General features: G+C 35.2%; 1 protein-coding gene across 1 annotated transcript in view; it reads right to left on the bottom strand.

The window, feature by feature from the left end:
- Positions 1 to 792: 792 nt before the first annotated feature.
- The window catches only part of TNKS2 (tankyrase 2), a 28554-nt gene continuing 8584 nt past the window's right edge, over positions 793 to 20762 (bottom strand). Inside the window, exons 6-27 of the mRNA XM_082764501.1 lie at positions 20537 to 20631; positions 19292 to 19358; positions 17584 to 17770; positions 16321 to 16442; positions 15725 to 15816; positions 15560 to 15638; positions 14369 to 14540; positions 13581 to 13660; positions 13020 to 13165; positions 12425 to 12590; positions 11920 to 12139; positions 11422 to 11531; positions 10491 to 10679; positions 9456 to 9708; positions 8763 to 8845; positions 8056 to 8176; positions 6994 to 7091; positions 6453 to 6527; positions 5332 to 5437; positions 4309 to 4495; positions 3312 to 3468; positions 793 to 3021 (exon numbers count right to left, since the gene is read on the bottom strand). Coding sequence (XP_082620627.1) covers positions 2959 to 3021; positions 3312 to 3468; positions 4309 to 4495; positions 5332 to 5437; positions 6453 to 6527; positions 6994 to 7091; positions 8056 to 8176; positions 8763 to 8845; positions 9456 to 9708; positions 10491 to 10679; positions 11422 to 11531; positions 11920 to 12139; positions 12425 to 12590; positions 13020 to 13165; positions 13581 to 13660; positions 14369 to 14540; positions 15560 to 15638; positions 15725 to 15816; positions 16321 to 16442; positions 17584 to 17770; positions 19292 to 19358; positions 20537 to 20631 — 2868 coding nt within the window. The 3' untranslated portion in view covers positions 793 to 2958. The remainder of the gene's footprint in view (positions 3022 to 3311; positions 3469 to 4308; positions 4496 to 5331; positions 5438 to 6452; positions 6528 to 6993; positions 7092 to 8055; positions 8177 to 8762; positions 8846 to 9455; positions 9709 to 10490; positions 10680 to 11421; positions 11532 to 11919; positions 12140 to 12424; positions 12591 to 13019; positions 13166 to 13580; positions 13661 to 14368; positions 14541 to 15559; positions 15639 to 15724; positions 15817 to 16320; positions 16443 to 17583; positions 17771 to 19291; positions 19359 to 20536; positions 20632 to 20762) is intronic.

Below are 20762 nucleotides of genomic sequence, written 5' to 3' on the forward strand. Positions count from 1 at the left end.
GTACATGTATACACACACAGAGCATGATTTTTAATGAGGAAGTGCAGGGTAGAAAAAACAGGAGCAACTCATTTTATACAGTTATTCCCTTATTGGAAGAAGTTGTTTTTATACTAATTACTTTAAAAATGCAAATAAAAAGCTAATTTTACTTTTTTTTTTTTTTTCCCCCTCCTTTAAATAACAGCCTACATAGGTAGATTTGAAGTTGTACTTCTAAGGCATCTTAAAGAACTTCATGACTTCAGTCTTACTAAAGATTGACTTTCCTGCCCTCTAGTGCTCATATCTGCTTAAATCTTCTATTCATACGGTAGAAGGTTTCCAAAACCAGTGTAAGTGGTCTTAATGAAATAAAGCTATTTACTTATTACCACAAGTGATCTTTACTTATTACCGCAAGTGATCTAAACAGTTGTTTTTTTTTGTCATTGTTCATTTACATCTCAGACTGCTACCTGTACAGGCATCTGAAAGGTCAGAATTTTCAGGCTATTCATTTTACAGAACCAACTTCAGGCAGTTTTCTTTCAGGTTTGAACCAGATAATGGAGTTTTAAATGCATAGCGAACCTATTAGTAAGCTTAGACTGGTAGCTAAAGCTGTTAGCTAGCAATATACTAAACAACAAGTTTGCACATTATTTACGTTTTTTCCATCTACATTAAAAAATTCTCTATTTAATGCAATTAATTTCCCCTCTAATGATGTAGTTTAATTTTTTTTGCATGCTTACATTCAAAACAATGGGTTGACATTTTACAACTGTAATTACTCCCACGCTACCAGAAAACCAGTGAATTAAATTTATTTAGTGTTAAATGAATATGGAATGTTATACAGTACATGTAAAGACACTTCAGGATGAGTAAAGCAGAACTAATTGCACAAGAGATTAAAGATTCACCTCAACAGTCAATATTATCAAATCATTACAGCTTCCATCTTCAGAGTGCAAGGTATGTCATGCAAAAAAGAAAAGAAAGCTCAAAAATCCCCAAACAGACAAAACCAGCATTGTGGTACCACTTAAATCTATCATACCACATTATTTTACAAGACATTAAGTGATCATTCATAGAGAATGAAGCATTTTAGCAATAATAAAATGTTTTAAACATACTTAACAGATTTTGCATGAACACCAATTCCAGCATTACTATACCAAAGGAACAGGCAACATGCTGGGAGAAAGTACCTAAAAATCAAAGCCTTTTTTATTCATAGCCAATATTACTTTCTGCAAGAGTTAAGTGATGCAATCTTATTATTCAGATTCCCCACACAACTGGGTAAGGTTCAGTACATTTTTACATAGAGCATAATCACATAACCACCACATCAGCAAGACGTTTTCATTATCTTGACCAGTTACTACATTTAAAACCATGGTATGATAATGTGGCCAGCAAACAACTTGTCTTCTGGGACAGCGTCCTGTATGTAGAAATATAAGACAACTGAAACAGACAAATAGACTCCTAACCACTTTAAACCCAAATGAGCTCTAATTTGTATTTACATATTTTTGAAATATGTAGGTAAAAATTGCATATGGAACAGAAGTAGAATACACGAGAGCTATGACAGGGCTGACTGCACTGATCAGTGCATTCTATAACTCCGAATGTGTCTTGAACAGGGGGTGATACCTTTTGCACTCTTCTTCCATACAAGTGGTCTCAACAGAGATACCGTAGGCAGCTGTCACCACAGAATAGCTGCTCAACCCACTTACATGCTCCTCATCCAGCTGGCCGAGCACAAGGGACCAGAATCTTGCACCCTGATCAGTTTCATTCGGCCAAAAGCACTGCAGGTAAACAACGCCTCTATGCAAGTGCTTCAACTGCAGCCTGATCATTAACATGGAAGAAACACAGGGGATGACAGGGTGGTTTTTAACATTTCCACCTCGTAATACTCATCCTGAGGGCACCAACAAATAGATTAATTTACCAAAATAATCATACAAAAAAGGCCAAGCTGCCAGCCCTCGCATTAGAAATGAACTATTTAACTTCCTGGCTTAAATGTAAGCAAGGGGAACTCAAGACAGACCTCCTTGAGGTTAATATTCCAACTACATTCAAAGAAAATAATTTACTAAAACTAACTTGCAAGGTCTACTAGCCTTGAAATGAGGATACAGATGAACTAAATCTACAGTTAAATAAAAACTTTTGAAGACATTTTATAGAAATAAAATATGAAATTCTAGTAAGTAGATGGAAAAGACACTTAGTATTCAGCTGGAATATTTTCATAGCCCATCATTCTCAGGAATGTATATTCCATAAATAAAAATACAGAAAAAAAGAGTATTCAATCTAGTTGGCTATTTCTATACTTCTTCAGATAAAACTTACTTTTTCCCTCCCAAATAAGTGTTAAACCCTGAAAACTGGCTTTTTAAATCTATTGTGCATGAGGAAACAGATGAACAAACCAACATTTGGAATTTTTTTTTTTTTTTTACAAGGTTGCAGTTCTAAAACACTTATATTACAAAGCAATGTAAATAAATACCAAGCTAGTACAAAAGCTCTTATTTACAGTTTTACAAATGAAAACATTTTCAGTGTAAATGCAGTGTTTTAAAGAACACAGTATTAGTAAAATGAGTTCCTGTATAGAGCATTACAATTTCTGTTAAATGTCAATGTAGTATTGTATAAAACCATTGGTTTAAGTTAATTTTTGTTTATAATTTAGTACAGGCAAATTGCAGTTTATGCCTGGAATGGTATCTGTTAAAGTGCTGAAAAAGAGGACATTTTTGAAATTTTAGAAAAATGTACTATACATTATTAAAGCTTTATCAAGTCAAAAATGATAGATTTTGTTCACATTTGCTACCACACCACCTGTTTTTCAACAACTCATTGTAGTTAACAGGATGGCAGCCACTGGTATCTTCACATCCAAGTCTGATGTTTTCCCACAAGTAATTTGTCTTAAGCTTCAGTGGTGACTTCAGGTTTCATTATCTGGTAAGTAATCAAGTATTCTGGATAAGCCTGAAAGAGCAACATATACATTCTTTATTATATTTTCTGACAAACATTCCAAATTTATCCAGAGATGGGGAAAAAGGTTAAAAAAAAAAAAAGAAAAAGAAAAAAGGCAAAATGTCAAGAGCTAAAATGCCTGAAGTATTCAGGCAAAGACCCTTTCACCTTCAACCACAGCTGGAGTTTGTTCCAAGAAAAAAACAAGTCCTAGTACACCAAAAATAAGCGGAAAAAAACACTCGTAACTCATGCCTTTTAAAAAGAGGTCTGAAAAAACAACCCCAAAACCAACATACCTGCTCCCCTCTGTAAATGACGTATTCTGCTAATGCCAGTCCATTTACACTGGGTCGCCCAGTAACTGAGTGATGTCCAGGGGGAGAATGAGCCATTTTCATAGCACTGAACTGCAGGAAAGACTTGCCCAGTGTTACACGACAGAACAGCAATTGCCTGTGTTAAAGTAAAAAAACATGAAAACAGAATACCTTACATAACCTACAGACAAGTTCTAATGTTTTTATTAAAAAAAAAAAAAAACAACAGGTCAAGAGTACTTATTTCTTTAGATATGTTCTAATACAGTGGCAATTTAATCTCAGTTTTTGTAGACCAATGTTACATACCATTTTGTTATTCTCAGGCAAAACTCTTGGCTTTCAAACCCTTCACACAAGGCAAATTCGTAAAACTTCTTATTCAAAACTTTACAAAGCTTGACTAGACTGACATCCTCTGTAACTCTAGATCACCTCTTTATTTCAGAGTACCAGAAAATGCTAAGTAATATAAAGTGAAAAGGGGCAAGGACTCTTAAATCTAAAGGATTTATGAACTTAGCTAGTGGTAGAGATTCTGTAAATCCATGCCTATATTTTAGTGTCTGAAGCAGCAGTGACATGGAGGGATGACTGTTACAGTGTGCATTCTTTTCAAAGAAATACAGTACCTGAGTATCACTGGCAGGCAATCAAGCGGACTGAACGCTGATATTGCCACATCTTCCATGCAAGCAGCTAACAGATCTTCTCACTCTCAGGCTACCTACCTCTCATTTTTACACTGAGTTAAGGGCAAAGACTTGGTTACTTGGTTAAATGCAACAAAGATAGTTAAAGGTTCTCTAAGACAATTATCAAGGTTTTCTGATACTCTGTTACGCTCAGCATATACTGAGCGCTGAGGTTTCGTTACCCAAGAAATATTTCTTCACAGAATCTGCTGACTTGCCTGTCTGTAACATAACATGCAAATGCAAATTTGGATTCTTTTGTGTAAAAGATCGTAACTTACCTATGGCAAACATAACAAGATCTATCTTTGTGAATTGGACATCCAGTGCCACCTCCAATTCCATAGACATACTGATTACTTTTGGAAGAATTTTCAGCAAAATAAATCCCAGCTCCAAACATGCCACCTATATAGGCATGTCTCTCATCAAAGCCTTTGTGAATGATCGCATTCACAAATGGGGACCCTAAGAGAAGGAAGCAAAATGTTTAAAGTACTATACACGGAGATATGTACAACAATTCTACCATCTGTTCCCCAGCTTTTTTTGATGCAGCATTTCCACACACAAGGAAATCAATCTGCAGAAATTCTGAGCTCCAATTTACACTACCCATCTGCTAGAGATGTTATACAAAGAACAGGAGTTGCTGGGTGTACATTTTTAACAGATATTTGTAAAGGATAATGTTTAAGGCAATTCTTCCTGTAAAAGAATACTCAGTGAATATTCCCTTCAGCATAGCTTCATCCTAACCAAGATTCTGGGATTATATTGCTACACAAATCACATCATCTTCTACTAAGTAAACTGCATTTAAAAAGCAATGAAACACATTGAATGTACTCCAGTCAAAACTCTGCAGTAACTATCTAAAGGAGAAGAGATTGTTCTTCTGTTTGTCTCTTTAGTGTTTTTCACTTTTTTTTTTTTTTTTTTACTCACAATTCCCAGTTATGTTGGGAACTATGCAGTTTTCATTGTAAGGATGCACATTGGACCTATTTAATTTGCACGTCAAGACAAGCTACAAAGGCACACCCCTTGATCCCCATTCATAGTTGCTAGTTTGTTTTTACTTAGAACTTCAAAAGTCCCCTTCATTGGGAGACAAGTGAAAGTTTCAGAAGTAGGATCCAGTACATTACATGTCACTGTTGACAAACATGTTTGCATAAAACTTGTGCAAAATCTAGTACCTACATTCAGTGAGAAAAATTACTGTTTGGACCAAAATAAACCCTCCACCAAACAGTGCTGATGGTTAAACAAGTACATAAAGGTGCATTTCAGTATCTCACCATGAAACAGCATCCTTTCATTAGCATGGTTATGATTCTCTTCGGAGACCTCTTTCCTCCTGTGAGTATATCTTTCCCATAGCTTTTTGTTGCACACTTTCTGAATCTGAAAAAGTTAAAATGTAAGTTCCACCCAAAAGTGAAGATTTGCGTTTACTTAACAGATGTTATACCACAGTACTTTAAAATGACACCTAGAGAATACTTCTTTCCTTAGAACTCAGTGAAAGGCTGGGATTCTCTAATATACAATGTTGATTGATCTAACATAACACCAAGTAAATTGTAAATGAATGCTTAACTGAATCAATTAATTTTAAACATCTTAAGCAATACTTCTTAGTTTATATTTAGCAGGTTTAGTCACAATTCTACTTCAGTATCCCTCCAAAAACATCTTGATAAAAAGCACCAGTAAGAAGATCATCTAGAAAATAAAGAACAATCTTTCATGAAGACTTCTGGAATACTTTTCAGAGGAAGTAAATAATGCACTCTAAGCACAGGTATGTTAGGCACTGGCAAAGCCTTATGTGTGTAGATACAGCCCATCTCTTTTACTGTGCAAAGTGTAGTATCAGTTTAGCATAGAACTTGCACTTACAAATTAAAAAGATATTTTAATGAAAATGACCATTTCTTCTGGGGGAAAATGCAATAAATTGCTTAAAGCAAGGTTGTTTATGTTCTGTTGTTCTAAGCTCCTTTGGTTTTAAATCAAGTTATACTAGGTCCCCTTACTTCCATGCTTCAGAAGCTTTGCTTTCACTTTTTGCTTCTTCCTGTTTCTCCCTGTCATTTCCTCAACAGAATGAATCCTTTGTTTCCTATGAAACCTTCTGTCGTCTTCTTCAAATATCATACGGTTTTCTGTGATATCCTACGTCAATTTGTCATAAAACTTTTTAATGTTTACTGATCCATAAGATTATACAGAAAAACTGCTTATTCTTTGAATTTCCCTGAAAGATTATCTTTTCCCTGTGCATGTCTCAGAATGGCACATTTCTTATGAAACTCAATAAATAAACAAATTTAGAACGTTTTATGGACAAGTTAAGGATATTTGCAGCCAAAACACTGAGGGTGTAACCATTAGTTATGAAAAATATTTAAGTTACCTTTAAAATGTTGTATCTATTGAAGACTCCACCAGCATGTCCTCCATCTCTATGCTCTCGGACAGTACTCTGCATCTGAAGATTGAGAATTTTTAGGATGGTCACTGCTGCAGAACACACATCTTTCAAACTTTCAAATAATCAAAAGAACAAACTCTTGAAATTTTTAGATAGTGACTGTGTGCTAAGCAATACCAGATTGCGAGGATGCACACAAACATGTTTTGTGATTTTTTTTTTTTGGTAATGTAACTTGAGTACAAACGAAATTTCAAATTGAGAGACTTCCAGTATCCTGTTTAGAGTATTGTTTCTTCAAAATTCTGTCCTGTGTGATTATTACATTTCAAAAGGAAGTGACTTAAACCTGTGTCTTGACAGACAAGCAGTTGATAGATGAAAATTTGAAGTATCCTTATGTAAGTTTTTCTTGTTATGCTTAGAAATGTCTATCTCATTGCTAAATTGTCTAGCAGTACTCCTATGTCCATATCTTTAGTAGAAAAAACAAAAATATTATGAGGGTATAAAGAAAGCATACCTCCTCTTCTACTGATTGAAACTCCTTATCTTCAGAGGAAAGATCTATGAGAATAGTTCCGCTACTGGAAGTATTTAGGGTCAGGTATGGGTTAAGTCCTGTGAATATAACAAAACATAACACTTTCAGGAACTGCTTCAAGACTCATTTAGAATGATAAACAGTAAGAATTTTCTTCTTAAAGAAACTATCTTCTCAAAACTCAGCTTAAAGGATGAATAGTTTTGCTAGGAAGAAAGGCAAAATGTTATCAATGATTTTAATTGCCTTTTACTTACCACCAAGCACATAGGTTTTTGTGGATGTCTAAGTGCCATCCCTCCAATCATTTGATTACTTTCAAACTTTTTCAAAATCTCTGTTTATAATCTCTACCCACACATACACTATAAACATATATACACTATACATACTACATACACATACACTATAAATGCCATAAAAAGCGTAGCAGCTGGGTCTGAATGCAGAACAACAATTACACCCATTTATCTGTGGATACTGATCAATCATTGCCTACACAAGAATAACCACTTCAGTGCTGCATAAATAAAGAGGCTTCAGCACAAAATTCACTACAAGCTGAAGCTGTTGAACACAGCAGGTTATGCTAATTTTGGTTCACTGGAAACACATCAATGCATCAACTGTATCTTAAAAAAGCATATAGAAAAAATCATCTGGCTTTCTGAGAAAGCAAACACAATCACAGAATCTAACAGAACAGCGCAATATAGTCCCTACCACAAACCATATTACCATACTCCCTCAAAAAGCTTACAATCACTTTGCTCTAGGATCCACACATTACCTATGAAAGTAAACACAAAATGGTGATCGCAAAGATTACTTTTTAAAAAGAGGCAAGATCTAAAAGGCCTGATTCACAGTTCATATAAAAGCCCCCACATTTCAAGTCAGAAGACATTCCTATCATTTAAAGTGTCATTTTAGGACAAGTTTCACTATTATTTTTAACAAGATATGATTTACTATTAAAGTATTTATGAAAAAGGATTCTATAAAAGCAGTGTTACGTAATAATTTGAAACAAGTATATACCTTGCTGTCCAGAAATCAGCCTTTCAACTCCTTTAATGATTTTGTGCCTATGGCCATAAGCATTAATTCCAATTTCCTTCAATTCTTTGTGTCCCATTTCAACCAACACATCCAGTGTTATCTAGAATGAGAGCAACATCTTTATTTGTACAACAGCATAAACAGAACAGCACAGCTGTCAATGACAGTAAAAAAAATATACCTCAAAAGTTGAGGCAAAGGTGTAAAAAAAGAATACGCACACTGGAGACTTTAGTGTATTATTCTTGTCCTTGGCTTTGACTCAACTATTTTCTCCGAACTTTTATCTTCAAATAAATACGCTACAAACTACAACCGAGCAACTGGTATTGCTAGCAAGGATCATATTTCTGATCGAAAAATAAACATAAAAATTACCCATAAACACAACTATTTATTTAACTTCACTATTTATACCACTGAAAGGAAACACCTACACTCTCAAACTGATACAGGCACTTGTCCCCATTTTTTTTTTTTTTAATAAGGATAGGTATTCTATATGTCAATATACATACTTGTTATATATATAAATAAAAAATCCAGAGTTACAAACTTTTCCTTCCTTCTATTTCAAGTTGAAACATTAACTCATTTTAAATTTGTCTTATTACACTACTCTAACCAGTCAGTATTTATTCCCTTGCTTTCTAGGCGAGCATCTGGACATAAATGTGTCTACTTACCTGTTCTCTCTCAAATATGTCAATAAGATGTTCGAGGCCAAGGTTCCGCACAAACTGATTTATGCTAAAATCTACACCTGAAACTGGATATGAAGAAAAACTCAGAACATACATTTGTGTATGTATTATGTAAGTATACACAATCTTGCACTGTCTGTGGCAATAATGGGAGATGCAGAAATTTCTGGTCTTGTGAAGATAGGAAATAAATATTTGTATCACTAACCAATGGTACTAACACTAACATCTGTGCACATACAGTGTGTATGCAAACCTCTATGAGATACGCAACCAACTAGCTACCAGAAACACATGCTTCAACAACAAATATTTTCAGAACAAACATGTTATAGAAGTAACCATTCCAGGTTATCTGATTTGACAGTAACCTCTTGGAAACTGGATCAAGTTTGTAGTAAAACACAGCTTGGTATGGAGCCAAGCTTCATCTGACTTCTCTTTTAAAACACACTTCACCATTTTGAGTCTGCTCAGAGGAACAGGAGCCTTTTTTAAGGTCTTCTAGAAGGGGAAAGTACTAAAAATCTTGTACAAGATTTCAGACATCTGCTCTTTGTTAATGACATCTTAACGAATAGGGATATTGTATACTTTAAGTCACAGTAACTGTATGTAGCTATGGAAACTTCACACATGTATTCTTTCTATCATATGGTAGAAACTAAGCCTCACCTTCTTTTTTCTCCAGAACAGTAGCTCCCTCTGAGCTGTTTGTACCAACAACAGATGGAAGTTCAGAAAAACTACCAGACAAATTGTCAAGACTACTTGCAGCAGAGAGACTGGAGGGACTGGATGGAACAGAAGACAGGGAATCTGCTGTAGAGCCCGTAGTCTGAGATACACTTATAACCTGAGGTTTGTAGCAAGATGGTAAGGCAGAAGGAGGCATTGCTGCTGTCAGTAATGCGCTGACATCATCTGCCTAAATATAAGACAAATTATTAAAATATAGGCAATTTATTAAAATATAGGAAATTTTTTACACAGTTGTTTTTCCTATAATGCATTATAATTATTCCAGACTTATTCCTAAGTATACTGAAATATAGATAACTGCATACTGGAACATATATCCATTTTACAATGCAGTTTGCAAACAGCCTTTTGTGCTAATAACACAGATGAAATTGTAAAACATTTATAAATACAAACTGTAATAAGATGAACAGTTACGATTTCAGTATTTCTTAAAACAAAAACTTTAGGGACAGCTAAACAAAATTCATTTTCTAGGAAAATCTAGCAGAAGTTTCTACTGCTAACCAGAACTTACGAAATAAAATAGAGTTACTCTGAGTGTAGCTTTGGGTTGTATTGTAATATTTTTGGGGAAAAAGCACACCAAGAACTTAACCACCAGATAGTTTCCTAAATTTATCTTGCTACAAAGTTTGCTTACATTTGATTGCTACAATTTTTTTATTTGTCAAAATTTAAGTACTGAATTAAGAACATCAACTTGTAAGTACAAACTTCTTTTGTATTCTTTCTCTCCACTCCATTTTAAAGTGAGTCTTGAACAAGATATCTAAAGGATTATAAAGACTCTACTGACTTTCTCTACCAGGCACATATAAAACCAGAAAACCCACAGCATTTTAAACTCCACAGAAATTCCCCTATTAGTATCTTTTAGAATGTTAATAAGAGCTGCCACAAACAGAAGGCAAATGCAGATTCCCCCAAAAGAGCTCCATCACTTACGGTAACCAGGTCTAAAGGTGTTTGTCCTTCCTGGTTTTTCAGCGTTGGATCAGCTCCATGAGCCAGTAATAGGGCACAAAGCTGTGTCCTTCCTTTCTGGGCTGCTTCATGCAAAGGTGTGAAAGCCCATTTGTCCGTAGCATTCACACATGCATTATATTTTATAAGTAAAGCTGCTACATCTACATGCTGAAAAATAAAGCCACCTGTTAAATTCCGAGGTACTACAGTGTATTAAGCTAACTCAGAACTTTTACTGATACTTCTCTGTAATCCTCATTCTGAATTTTTATTAGAATACATTTACTTTGTAATTCCTATAAAAAGTTTTAAAACAAGGTGTTTTCTTCCTGACTTATTTTATTATATTCCAATAAGAAGAGTTAAGATTTCTTCTCTTGTCTTTTTTTTTTTTTTTTTTTTTTTAAACAAGACTACAACAGAATTCCAAGCCCAAGGGAACCTAATAGAAAAGCACCTGAATTCGAACTTCTGGTTTGGAAAGTACTCCAGCTGCTTTGCTTAAAGACTTGATACAAACACAAAGATCTCGATACACAACTGTTGTCTCAACACCAGCCAGAGAAGAAAAAATAAGATCTTGTTGATAAGATCTGATCGGCATGGGTGGGGAAATACATTTTGTGGAACACCCTTCAGGCTGCTGGCCTTGCAAGCGTTTATGTTCAGAAAACTAAGTTCTGGCAATTCAGACCATTACTTTACAAATTCAAAGAAGTCCTCAATTATAACAATGAGCTTATTATGACTGACTGACTTTTTTGCAAAGAAGACTACATTACAACTTGATAGCAACTCTCTTGAAAGAGATTACAACTCTCTTTCTAGAGAGTATTGGCTCATTATGCTGTCAAATAAATGTATTTTATTTTTTAGGAAAATAACTCATATGAAAGTCCAAGATATTTACCCCATAAGATGCAGCATTATGCAGAGGAATCAAACCTCCTTTATCCTGCGCATTCACATCTGCTCCATGCTGTAACAGGTACTCTGCAACCTCCAAATTGTTGTAACCAGCTGGAAGGTTGTAAAGGATATAATAAATACAGTAAATCTTTAAAAACTTCTTCAACAAGCTACAGAGAAATTAGAATTCATTTACATTACTTGAAGGTTAGTATGCCGTTCCCACTGAAAATAGTTCATAATCTATCAATGAAGACAGCTTCACCCTATTTAAGAGTATCTGATTTTAAAACCTCTGTCAATAAACAATAAAAGACACTCTTGGGCTACAGAGAATTGGAAATATATGCATAAAATACTAAATTATGGACTTTTTTCTAAATAAAAAGAGAAATACATACTCCTCTAGCTTGAGGCTAAACTTTTAAACTTGTTTAGACATAGTAAGCTCAGACAGTAACTACTAACTCCAATCCAATAAGTTAAATGAAACACTGACCTGCTAAATGTAGTGGTGTTGAATGCCGTCCTTGTGTGTCCCGACAATTGACGTTGTCAGGTGAACACAGCTTTTTAACCCTGGCCAAACAACCTTTCTTAGCAGCATCTAGTAGAGCTGCATCTCCTCTAAGTAGGTCCTGAATATCAGTATCACCATCTTTAACAAGGTCTAATGGCGTATTTCCATCTCTGTTTTTCTTTGTGGGGTCAGCTCCATGCTGTGCACATCAAAACCAGATGGTAAGCACATAAGCAGAATAAACATTTTGCATCTTAGGTATTTTATGCCCTATTGAACAATTATTCTGACATACACTTGACTCCTTCAGAGAGCATTACACACACTGTGAGAAAGAACAACATACTTGCAAATCGTATTCCTTCTACTGAAAATGTTTACCTACAGTCATTTAGAAACCACCAACCAACTTCTCAATGAAGTACAATCATACTTCAGGCTCAACAGAAAAAAAGAAAGTAATCTCCTCCAACATGTGTAATACCTGTAATAGGAGTTTGCATATCTCATATTTTCCTTTCGCTGCAGCTTCATGCAAGGGAGTGAATTTCCACAGGTCAGCTACATTGACAACTGCACCATGTTTAACGAGGAGTTCCGCAACTTCATAGTGACCATATGAACAAGCATTATGTAAAGGGACGAGTCCGCTGGAAAAAAAATGTTAAAGTTTCCGTAAAAAAAATAAAATCTCTTTTCACAAAGAGATATAAACCTAAAACAGAATGTACCTTAACCTAACCATAACCCTTCCCCCTACCCCCCCCTTTTTAATTTAGATTTTTCACTGTAGTCTAATACAGTAGGAATATCCGCTGCCACAGTATAAATGCAATCAGCATTGAAGAAAACTAAAAACAGGGTATAAAATTTTTAACACTCTACTCCTAAGTACCGCAGAAATGTTTTTCTGGATATTCTGAACAGTTTCACAGACCTTCATTGTAACTGACCTGTCCCTGAGAATAAATAAGCATCTGAAGAAAGACAGGATGCATATCAGCTAGCAATACTCAAAAGCTGACAGATACCATCAGTTACAATTGCCATGAAAATATACAATAAATTTGAGTATTTACCCCTTATCTTTTGCATGCACATCAGCTCCATGCTGGAGAAGATATTCAACAACAGATACCCTATTATATCCAGCTGCAAAATGAAGTGGTGTAGACTGACGGCCTTCAATATCCCTGCAGTTCACACTTTGAACCGTACATAGTTTCTGTGAAAGCCAACAGACAAAACATATATCACTATATATAATGTAGGAACACTTTTAGTCATAGATGTTGTTATACATCTGATTTTGAAAAATACTTTCATTAAAATTTATTTTTATATAACTTTACTTTTCATAGGTTGTATCCCATGAAAAAAACAATTACCCCCTCCTCCCAAATCCACACCTGTGACTCATTTCCAACTTTTATATAAGAACAGATTGCCACTTTCAGAATGCACCACCTCCTGGTGGTGAACATTACATTTTGACCTACAATCTTTGTATTGCACAAAACTACAGATGACAAGAATCATAACTCTAAAACAGCCAGCAAAGGGCTGTTGATTTGCTTATTTTTAGAAATTATAGTTTGGCATATAATTCCCAATTATTTTTAGGACAGGTTTAAGCTTACTTTTACAGTATCCACATCTCCAGCTTTCGCAGCCTCCAGCAATTGTCGATCTGCATCTGAATTACCTAGTGGGATACCTTCTGCAATATAAATGAGGTTCTATGACCTAACCGTAACTTGAAAGAATTTAAGACAAGAAATCATTTCTGCATTTCATGAATTTAAGGGAAATTAAGGATTTAATGAAAAAAAGTTAGAGAATTTTTGAATTATTACAATATTTTTCTTTTTTAAACATGTACAACCATAGCTATTATCTATCTTTAAAAAGTTGCCTTTAGCAACATGCTTCCTACCCACATAGGAAAATTGTGGAACCAATTAAGCATTCAGTTTCAGAATCAGACTATCACAAGAAGCTTACCTGTGCGTACAATAACTAAACCTTATTCATGAAAATCTATATACCCCGTTGCCTCTGCTCACAAATGCACAACTACTTCTTTGAAACTCGCTTTTTACATAGAAGATTCTACCCTCCCTGCATCAGGACTTCTACAAAAGTGATTATAGGTGGCTATACCATTTAACATTCTGAGCACCTGTGACAATCTGCACCTGAACACTAGAGATTAAATGGTATAATTAACCCTACTTATATAAGCAGAGCCTTTCCATGTGCATGCAGTTACAGAATATGAATTGTACAAACCAAACCAGATTTTATCTTTTGTAGAAAGTTCTTTTTTTTTTTTGCACTCACTATTATTCCTTACAGCACTTGAAGCGGCAAGTTAAATGAAACTTCACATTACTTCTTAAGTACATCTTGAATAAATCAATTGTACCTTGTAGTAGCTGTTGCACACTTTCAGTCCCCATCTGTAAGGCTGTAAAGCCCTGCAAAGACACAATGGAAGGATCACATCCAGAACTCAACAGCAACCTGCACGTCTGAAGGTGACCGCAATGTGCTGCTCTGTGAAGAGAGGTCTGCCCGAGATTATCCAATGCATTAACCTAAAAATAAAACAGAACCTTGAGAACATGTTATTAAAAAGTTTTTTCTAACATTGTTTTGATCATATTTTTTTCCATTATAGACTGGAAGAACTTCATGTATTGCTTCTAAATTTGATTAGAACAACATATTCAGCGTATTTTCAAACGCCATGACATTTCAGAAGATTTAAATATAAGCTGTTCATAAAGTTATAAATGCATTTATTGAGGAAAAATAGCCTCCTTTTAAGAATCATGTGAATGATCCACAGTGTGAACAAACAGTTACAGCAGTTTTACCACATACAGACATAATCCATGATTTTGCTCATGGCAACAGACAACCTTTGTGCCAGTATGTAAAATGGCTTCTACCTGTATTGGCTAAACAGTAGTCTTTCAGATTGAAGACTCCATATGTGTTTCAGTCAAGGTAACCAAGATGCATTTAGAAATTTAAAATTATGTACCCAAAGGTTACTTGTACTCCCTACTGTTCCATGAATTTCGATCATCGCTCTATAAACTTCACAGCAGTCAGGCTGTATCCAAATTTCCAGAAGGAAGAGCCTCAACTCCTAATTTAGGCAATTCAAGCCCAAAATTACAAAGCATCTGCAGATGCTCTGTACGCCAGAGAATGACAGAGTATCTGCTTTCTACATTCTCTTTTTTTAATGCACACAACATCACAAAGTCTACCTGTTTTACAGTTCAGACTAACCTCTTGTTGTTCATGCTTTTTTATTTTTAAACAGCAGTGTTATTGCTACTGGACAACAAGGCACATAACATGTTCTGTGAGCTTTCAGTTAACAGTGAAAAGAACTATTTCCACGCAACTTAGAAAATAGGAACAAAGATAATGCCTCAATGTGCAGGACTGATTGATGGTCTGTGTCTTAATTGCATAAATATATAACCTTTCAAAACAAATTGGATAGCAGAGTAGACACTTTGCTAAATTATTCTCATACTATTAAAACCTATACAGAAGATAAATGTAAGCAAAAGGTATGAAGAACAGTAACTTGTACCTTAGCTTCGTGTTTCACAACTACTTCAACAACATCATTATGAGCTTTTTCTGATGCCACGTGCAGAGGAGTCAAGAAGCTTTAAAAAAAAAAAAAAAGAGTAATTTAAAATACATTTTTCAAAATCTTCTAAACAAACAGGAGCATTCATTTGTAACCACTCACTCTTTTGTTTTTTCATTAATGTTGGCTCCTTTCCTTAGTAGCAATTCGCACACTTGTTTTCGTTTTGGATATGGAGATGCAGCAGCACAGTGCTGAAAAAGACATCAAAAAATTTAGCATTAATAACTAGCTAGCAACATAAGGTTTTACTACTAGTTAGTCAGCTGGCAGTAGAGTTGATTGTTTGCAAAGGCAACAGAAAAAGAAATTATAATTCTCTTTATGATTCAAGAGATTCCACATGGGCTCTGGTATTTTCCAAAACTCCCTCTCCAACAATTGCTAGAAAGCAAAGCTTTACAAACAAAGCTAATGTGTAACTTGGTGTTGCTTAAAATTAGATTACAGAAATGAAAGAAAAACAATGATTTAGATAACCTACAAAAAATGGGCAATTTATTAGTCTTAACTTTAACCTTAAAAACCTTAAACAACTTTTTCCTTTTTTTTTTTTTTTTTTAAACTGGACACTTCATGTTCCAGGTTAGTCATAATGACAATGTTTGACAACGAAACCAAGAGTTCTAAACTATTGCCTCCTATATTTAGACCAGCCACAATACACACAAAATAATTAATAAATCCCAAAGCATTACCAATGCTGTCTCGTGTGTTTGAGGGTGCTTGAAGTTTACTGTCTCCAAAGAAAGATGCTTCTTTATACGAGCTACATCTGATTCTCTTGCAGCCTGTAGCAGCGAGTGACCTTTGAATTCATCTTTAAAAAGAAATAAATACATAACAGAATGCTACATTCCTTAACTCTAGAAGGATCAAGAATATTGATTCTTTCAGATAAAAACATTCATTTCATTCCTTGGTAGGACGCTTAAAGGGCTTCTCCCCACGTAGCAGACCATGCTCCAAAAATTTCAACTCAGACTTAAAGCTTCTATACCACTTGACAGAATTTGCTAGCTAAGTCAAAACATAACAAGAATGCACTTTGCTTCCAGTCCAAAGCTAGAGAGATCCAAGCTGGCTGAACAAGATCTATTTCATTGTTCTAGGTTCCACTCTTTGCATATGTACCAGTCCCAGGATAACTTTACTTGTTACGTCTCTTCGGAAAACCATTTCTAGTTGCCAGCGTGAAGTCAAATGTAGTATTTCTCAATTCTTGTCAATGTACCCCAGAAAGTTACCATTTGTCTACTCTACGACAGAATGAGGGCATTCTTCTCAACCCATTTAGTATGCTGGACAAAATCAATGCCTTTCATTAATTTCTTCGAACTTTTGGTGATCGTGGCATACTGAAAACACATTCCATGTTTTAAACAATTCTGTTTTTTCTTTCTTCCAACAAACTACGGTGGAGTAAAAAATAAGTATTTCAGCAGCCTTGATGCAATGACAGGATTATGTGTGGAAAATAAAAGCACACTGGCGAGGTTGCGAGGGAAAGTGCTTACAGTGAAGCTACAAAAACCACCACAACCACCTGACTGTAAAACTGACCATACACTTTGTATTGTTGGGTTGGAAAGGACTTTAAAGCCCACGTAGTTCCAAGCCCTCTGCCATGGGAAGAGACACCTTCCACTAGATCATGGTCCCAAAGCCCCATCCGAACTGGCCTTGAATACCTCCAGGGATGGGGCATCCAGTTTCTCTGGACAACCTGTTCCTGTGCCTCACCACCCTCTGAGTAAAGAATTTCTACGTAACATCTAATCTATATCTCCTCTAGTTTAGAAGATCAAATTATAAACAGGGAAATGTACTACCAAATATTGCCCAATTAACTTGTAAACTGTAAGCATTTTCGAGATCTCATTTCTGGCAGCTCACTGTGCAGGAAACCTCAGCACATATTACAATCTAAAACTGCAGAACTGATCTTATTTCATACTCACATGCTAATCGTTCTTTTAATTGGGGCGTTGGAGCCAAATCAATGGTGCTTTTGTTGTGACAGTTCAACAGTGTTGGGTCAGCACCATAACTTAACAAAAGAGAACAAACTTCCACCCTGTTCTTAGAAGCTGCTTCATGCAGAGGAGTGAATTGCCACAGATCCATTGCATTCACACATGCTCCATGCTTGAAAAAGAAAAGGGTAAAAAAAAAGATGCAACATAAAAAAAACAGATTATTAGAAAAAGGCTTCTGTCATTCATTTCAATGCAGTAGACTGTTAAAATAAAAATCAAAGCTTGTATGCAAACTGTATCCAAGACATTCTCCAGACATTCATTTTCAATATAACAGAATATTCCAGCACATTGCAGTTTTTAATCCTCTAGTGTCTCAAAGGTATTCACAGAAGCCAAAGGCAGGCTGGTCTCTAGACTTTCTTCTCTAAAAATCAGAGGAGCTCTGCTACAGGCCACATCTGATAACGACTCTCATTTACCTGCTCCAAGTCACCTCTGGAAAAGCTCCTTTTTCTTGCTAATCTAGAATAAGTCTACAGTGAACACCTGTACTAAGTTAAATACACTTTCTGTAAATACCCCTGAGTAACGACAGCCAAGATGTCTAATCAACAGACACTAGACACTCAAAGTCAATCTTGAATCAATACATTAAGTACAAGGTTCTGCAAGTAATACCCTTGGTTATTTAGCATCTACGTAATTCTTCTCCAGGCCCTGTGAGTTCTTTTTGTAAGCAAGTCTGACCAGACATGCTCGTTCCCATTGCTCCTGTTAACACTGCAGTGCTAACAAAAAATAATTAAAGATTCACTGGAGCACAAATCCAGTATGAATTATAACCGTAGCCTAACAGTTAAGACATGCAGTAGTGGACAGATAAAAAAAAAAAAAAAAAAAATTATGTCTAGTACACTAGATTCACTTTACAGTTGGCCTATGGAGCAAAAACAAAACACTCAAAAAAAAAAAAAAAAAGGCCCACGTAAAAAGTTGTTTTCCATCTTTTTTATAAGCCCCCTTTAAGTACTAAAAATCCCTTTGTGGCACAGATTTTTGCAGGAACACCTTGAAGCCCCTGGTTTAAAGTGCATCATACTTTATCTTTGAGTTTAACATAATCCAGATAAGCCAATTCAGTTCTTAGAGTTCACTTACTTTATAAAAGCTGATTTTTCTTTGGGGTGAGGGTTATAACTGTGAGCAAGAATTTAGGTTCCGATGTTCATTCCCTCAAGAAACTGATCACTCTTTAATGTTAAACTGTTTACAATGTTTATCAGTATTCTTTTTGAAAATCCCTTAATACTGTCTTCTGAAGTACTTTTTCTATTGTTTGATTCACAGTATTGCTCAGTTGTTTTTTCCACCCCCTCCCCCCCCCCTCCCCTCCCCCTCCTTTTTTTAAATGAGTGAGAGTGGAAGGGTTTAGAGCAGTAGTACTTACTCCATGGTAAACATTCAACTTTGAAGACAAAAGAGTTAAAAACTAAAAGCACATTTAAGGGGAAAGCTTCCTCGCAAACAGAAGATTCTGCAGCTATAGCTTGATAACAACTAACATGTAGAACAAAAGGAATCTATTCTTCAGGTTTTGAAAATGAATGAAAAATATGCAACTTCTGTCTATTGTAATCTGTTCTTATTTAATATTATCCAACCTAATTGAATTTTTTCAAAGACCAACCTTTACTAGAAGCTCTGTTACTTCATAATGACCATAGGAACATGCATTGTGAAGCGGCACCAAATCTCTATACAGGAAAGAAAAGGGAAATAATCTTAGCACTCCTATTTCAATTCCAAACAATGCAAAAAATCTAGAACAATGCAAATAACACTACACTGCATCTTGAACATTTTACAAAAACCTGCATCCGAGGTGCTCAAATGAAGTCGAAGGGAAATAAACTGAGGAAGAACCCATAAAAACCCATCAGTATTTCTCAGAACAGTGAATATTGAAAATGACCAGAAGATGAGAAACAAGTTGCACTGACTGCAAATGAAAGTGCTTTTCTGAGACTTGGAACCCTAATCAGGAAGGACTAACTGTAGTAATGTTTCAGGAGTGACAGTCGTTACTTCCTTTGTCAGTGAGTACATTGGTGCAAGATTACCCTTTCCCTTGGAAACTAAAGGAGCCTTACAGGCTACCATTTAAGTAACTGTACAAATTTCTGTAGTAATAGCAGAGCTACCATGGTTGTAAAGCCAGCTTCATACTCTCACAAACCAAATGGTCTTTGAAGCAAGTGAGATTTTGCCCAAAATGATTTTTTTTCACTGCAGGCTAGTAAGGGAGAAAGGACAAAAGTGAATTCAAACACCAAATGGACACTTAAAGATGCCTGATAAGACAGCTATTTATGTAGTTATGATCTTCTAAAACTGAGAGTTAAGTTTGCTTTCCATAATCTTTAATGTACACAGATACACATTTTAAAATTAAGTTTTTCGTTGTATTTTATGCAACTTTCAATAAATTCAGCACATCCATATGATATGATTGCTACATTTCCTGAGATAATAACCAAATACTTAAAAACTTAGTCCAAACATAGTCTCTGGAAAACGGATCTTCAATTTTTAATTATTCCTTCCAAAAAAAGTGTAGAAACTTAGATGTAGGAAGAAAGTTAAGACTGATTCAACATTTAAAATATTTGCTGACTCCTCAGTAATTTATTGAAGTATTTTATTTATAAAGTAGACAAACTAAGTGATGCCTGAAAGCTAGCATATTCTGTGGTCAGCTCAATTTAGATTTTACCGCTTTGTAAGTCTTAAGACTCAACTTAATATTTTTGTCATGACAGAAAGATTAAAGGCCTTAACTTAGAAATTCTTCATGGTTAAAACGGTATTACTACTCCTCACGTCAATTCTGGGAATCTTCTGTTCATTCTGAATAAAGGAAAAATGAACCTACCCCTTATCTTTAGCATGTACATCAGCTCCATGTTGCAGTAACAGCTGTACTATTTTTACGCGGTTATATCCAGCTGCTAAATGTAAAGGAGTAGACTGAAACAACAGAACGTAGAAGTAATCAGTAACACAAAATCAAACAATTTTTTTTTTTTTTTCAAAACTTGTTAACAAGACTAATTACTGAAGTCCCTAAAATACTTGTAACACTAAAAAAACACCAGAGG

This window comes from Aythya marila (genome assembly GCF_965140915.1).
Source record: "Aythya marila genome assembly, chromosome: 7".
Taxonomy (NCBI): Eukaryota; Metazoa; Chordata; class Aves; order Anseriformes; family Anatidae; genus Aythya; species Aythya marila.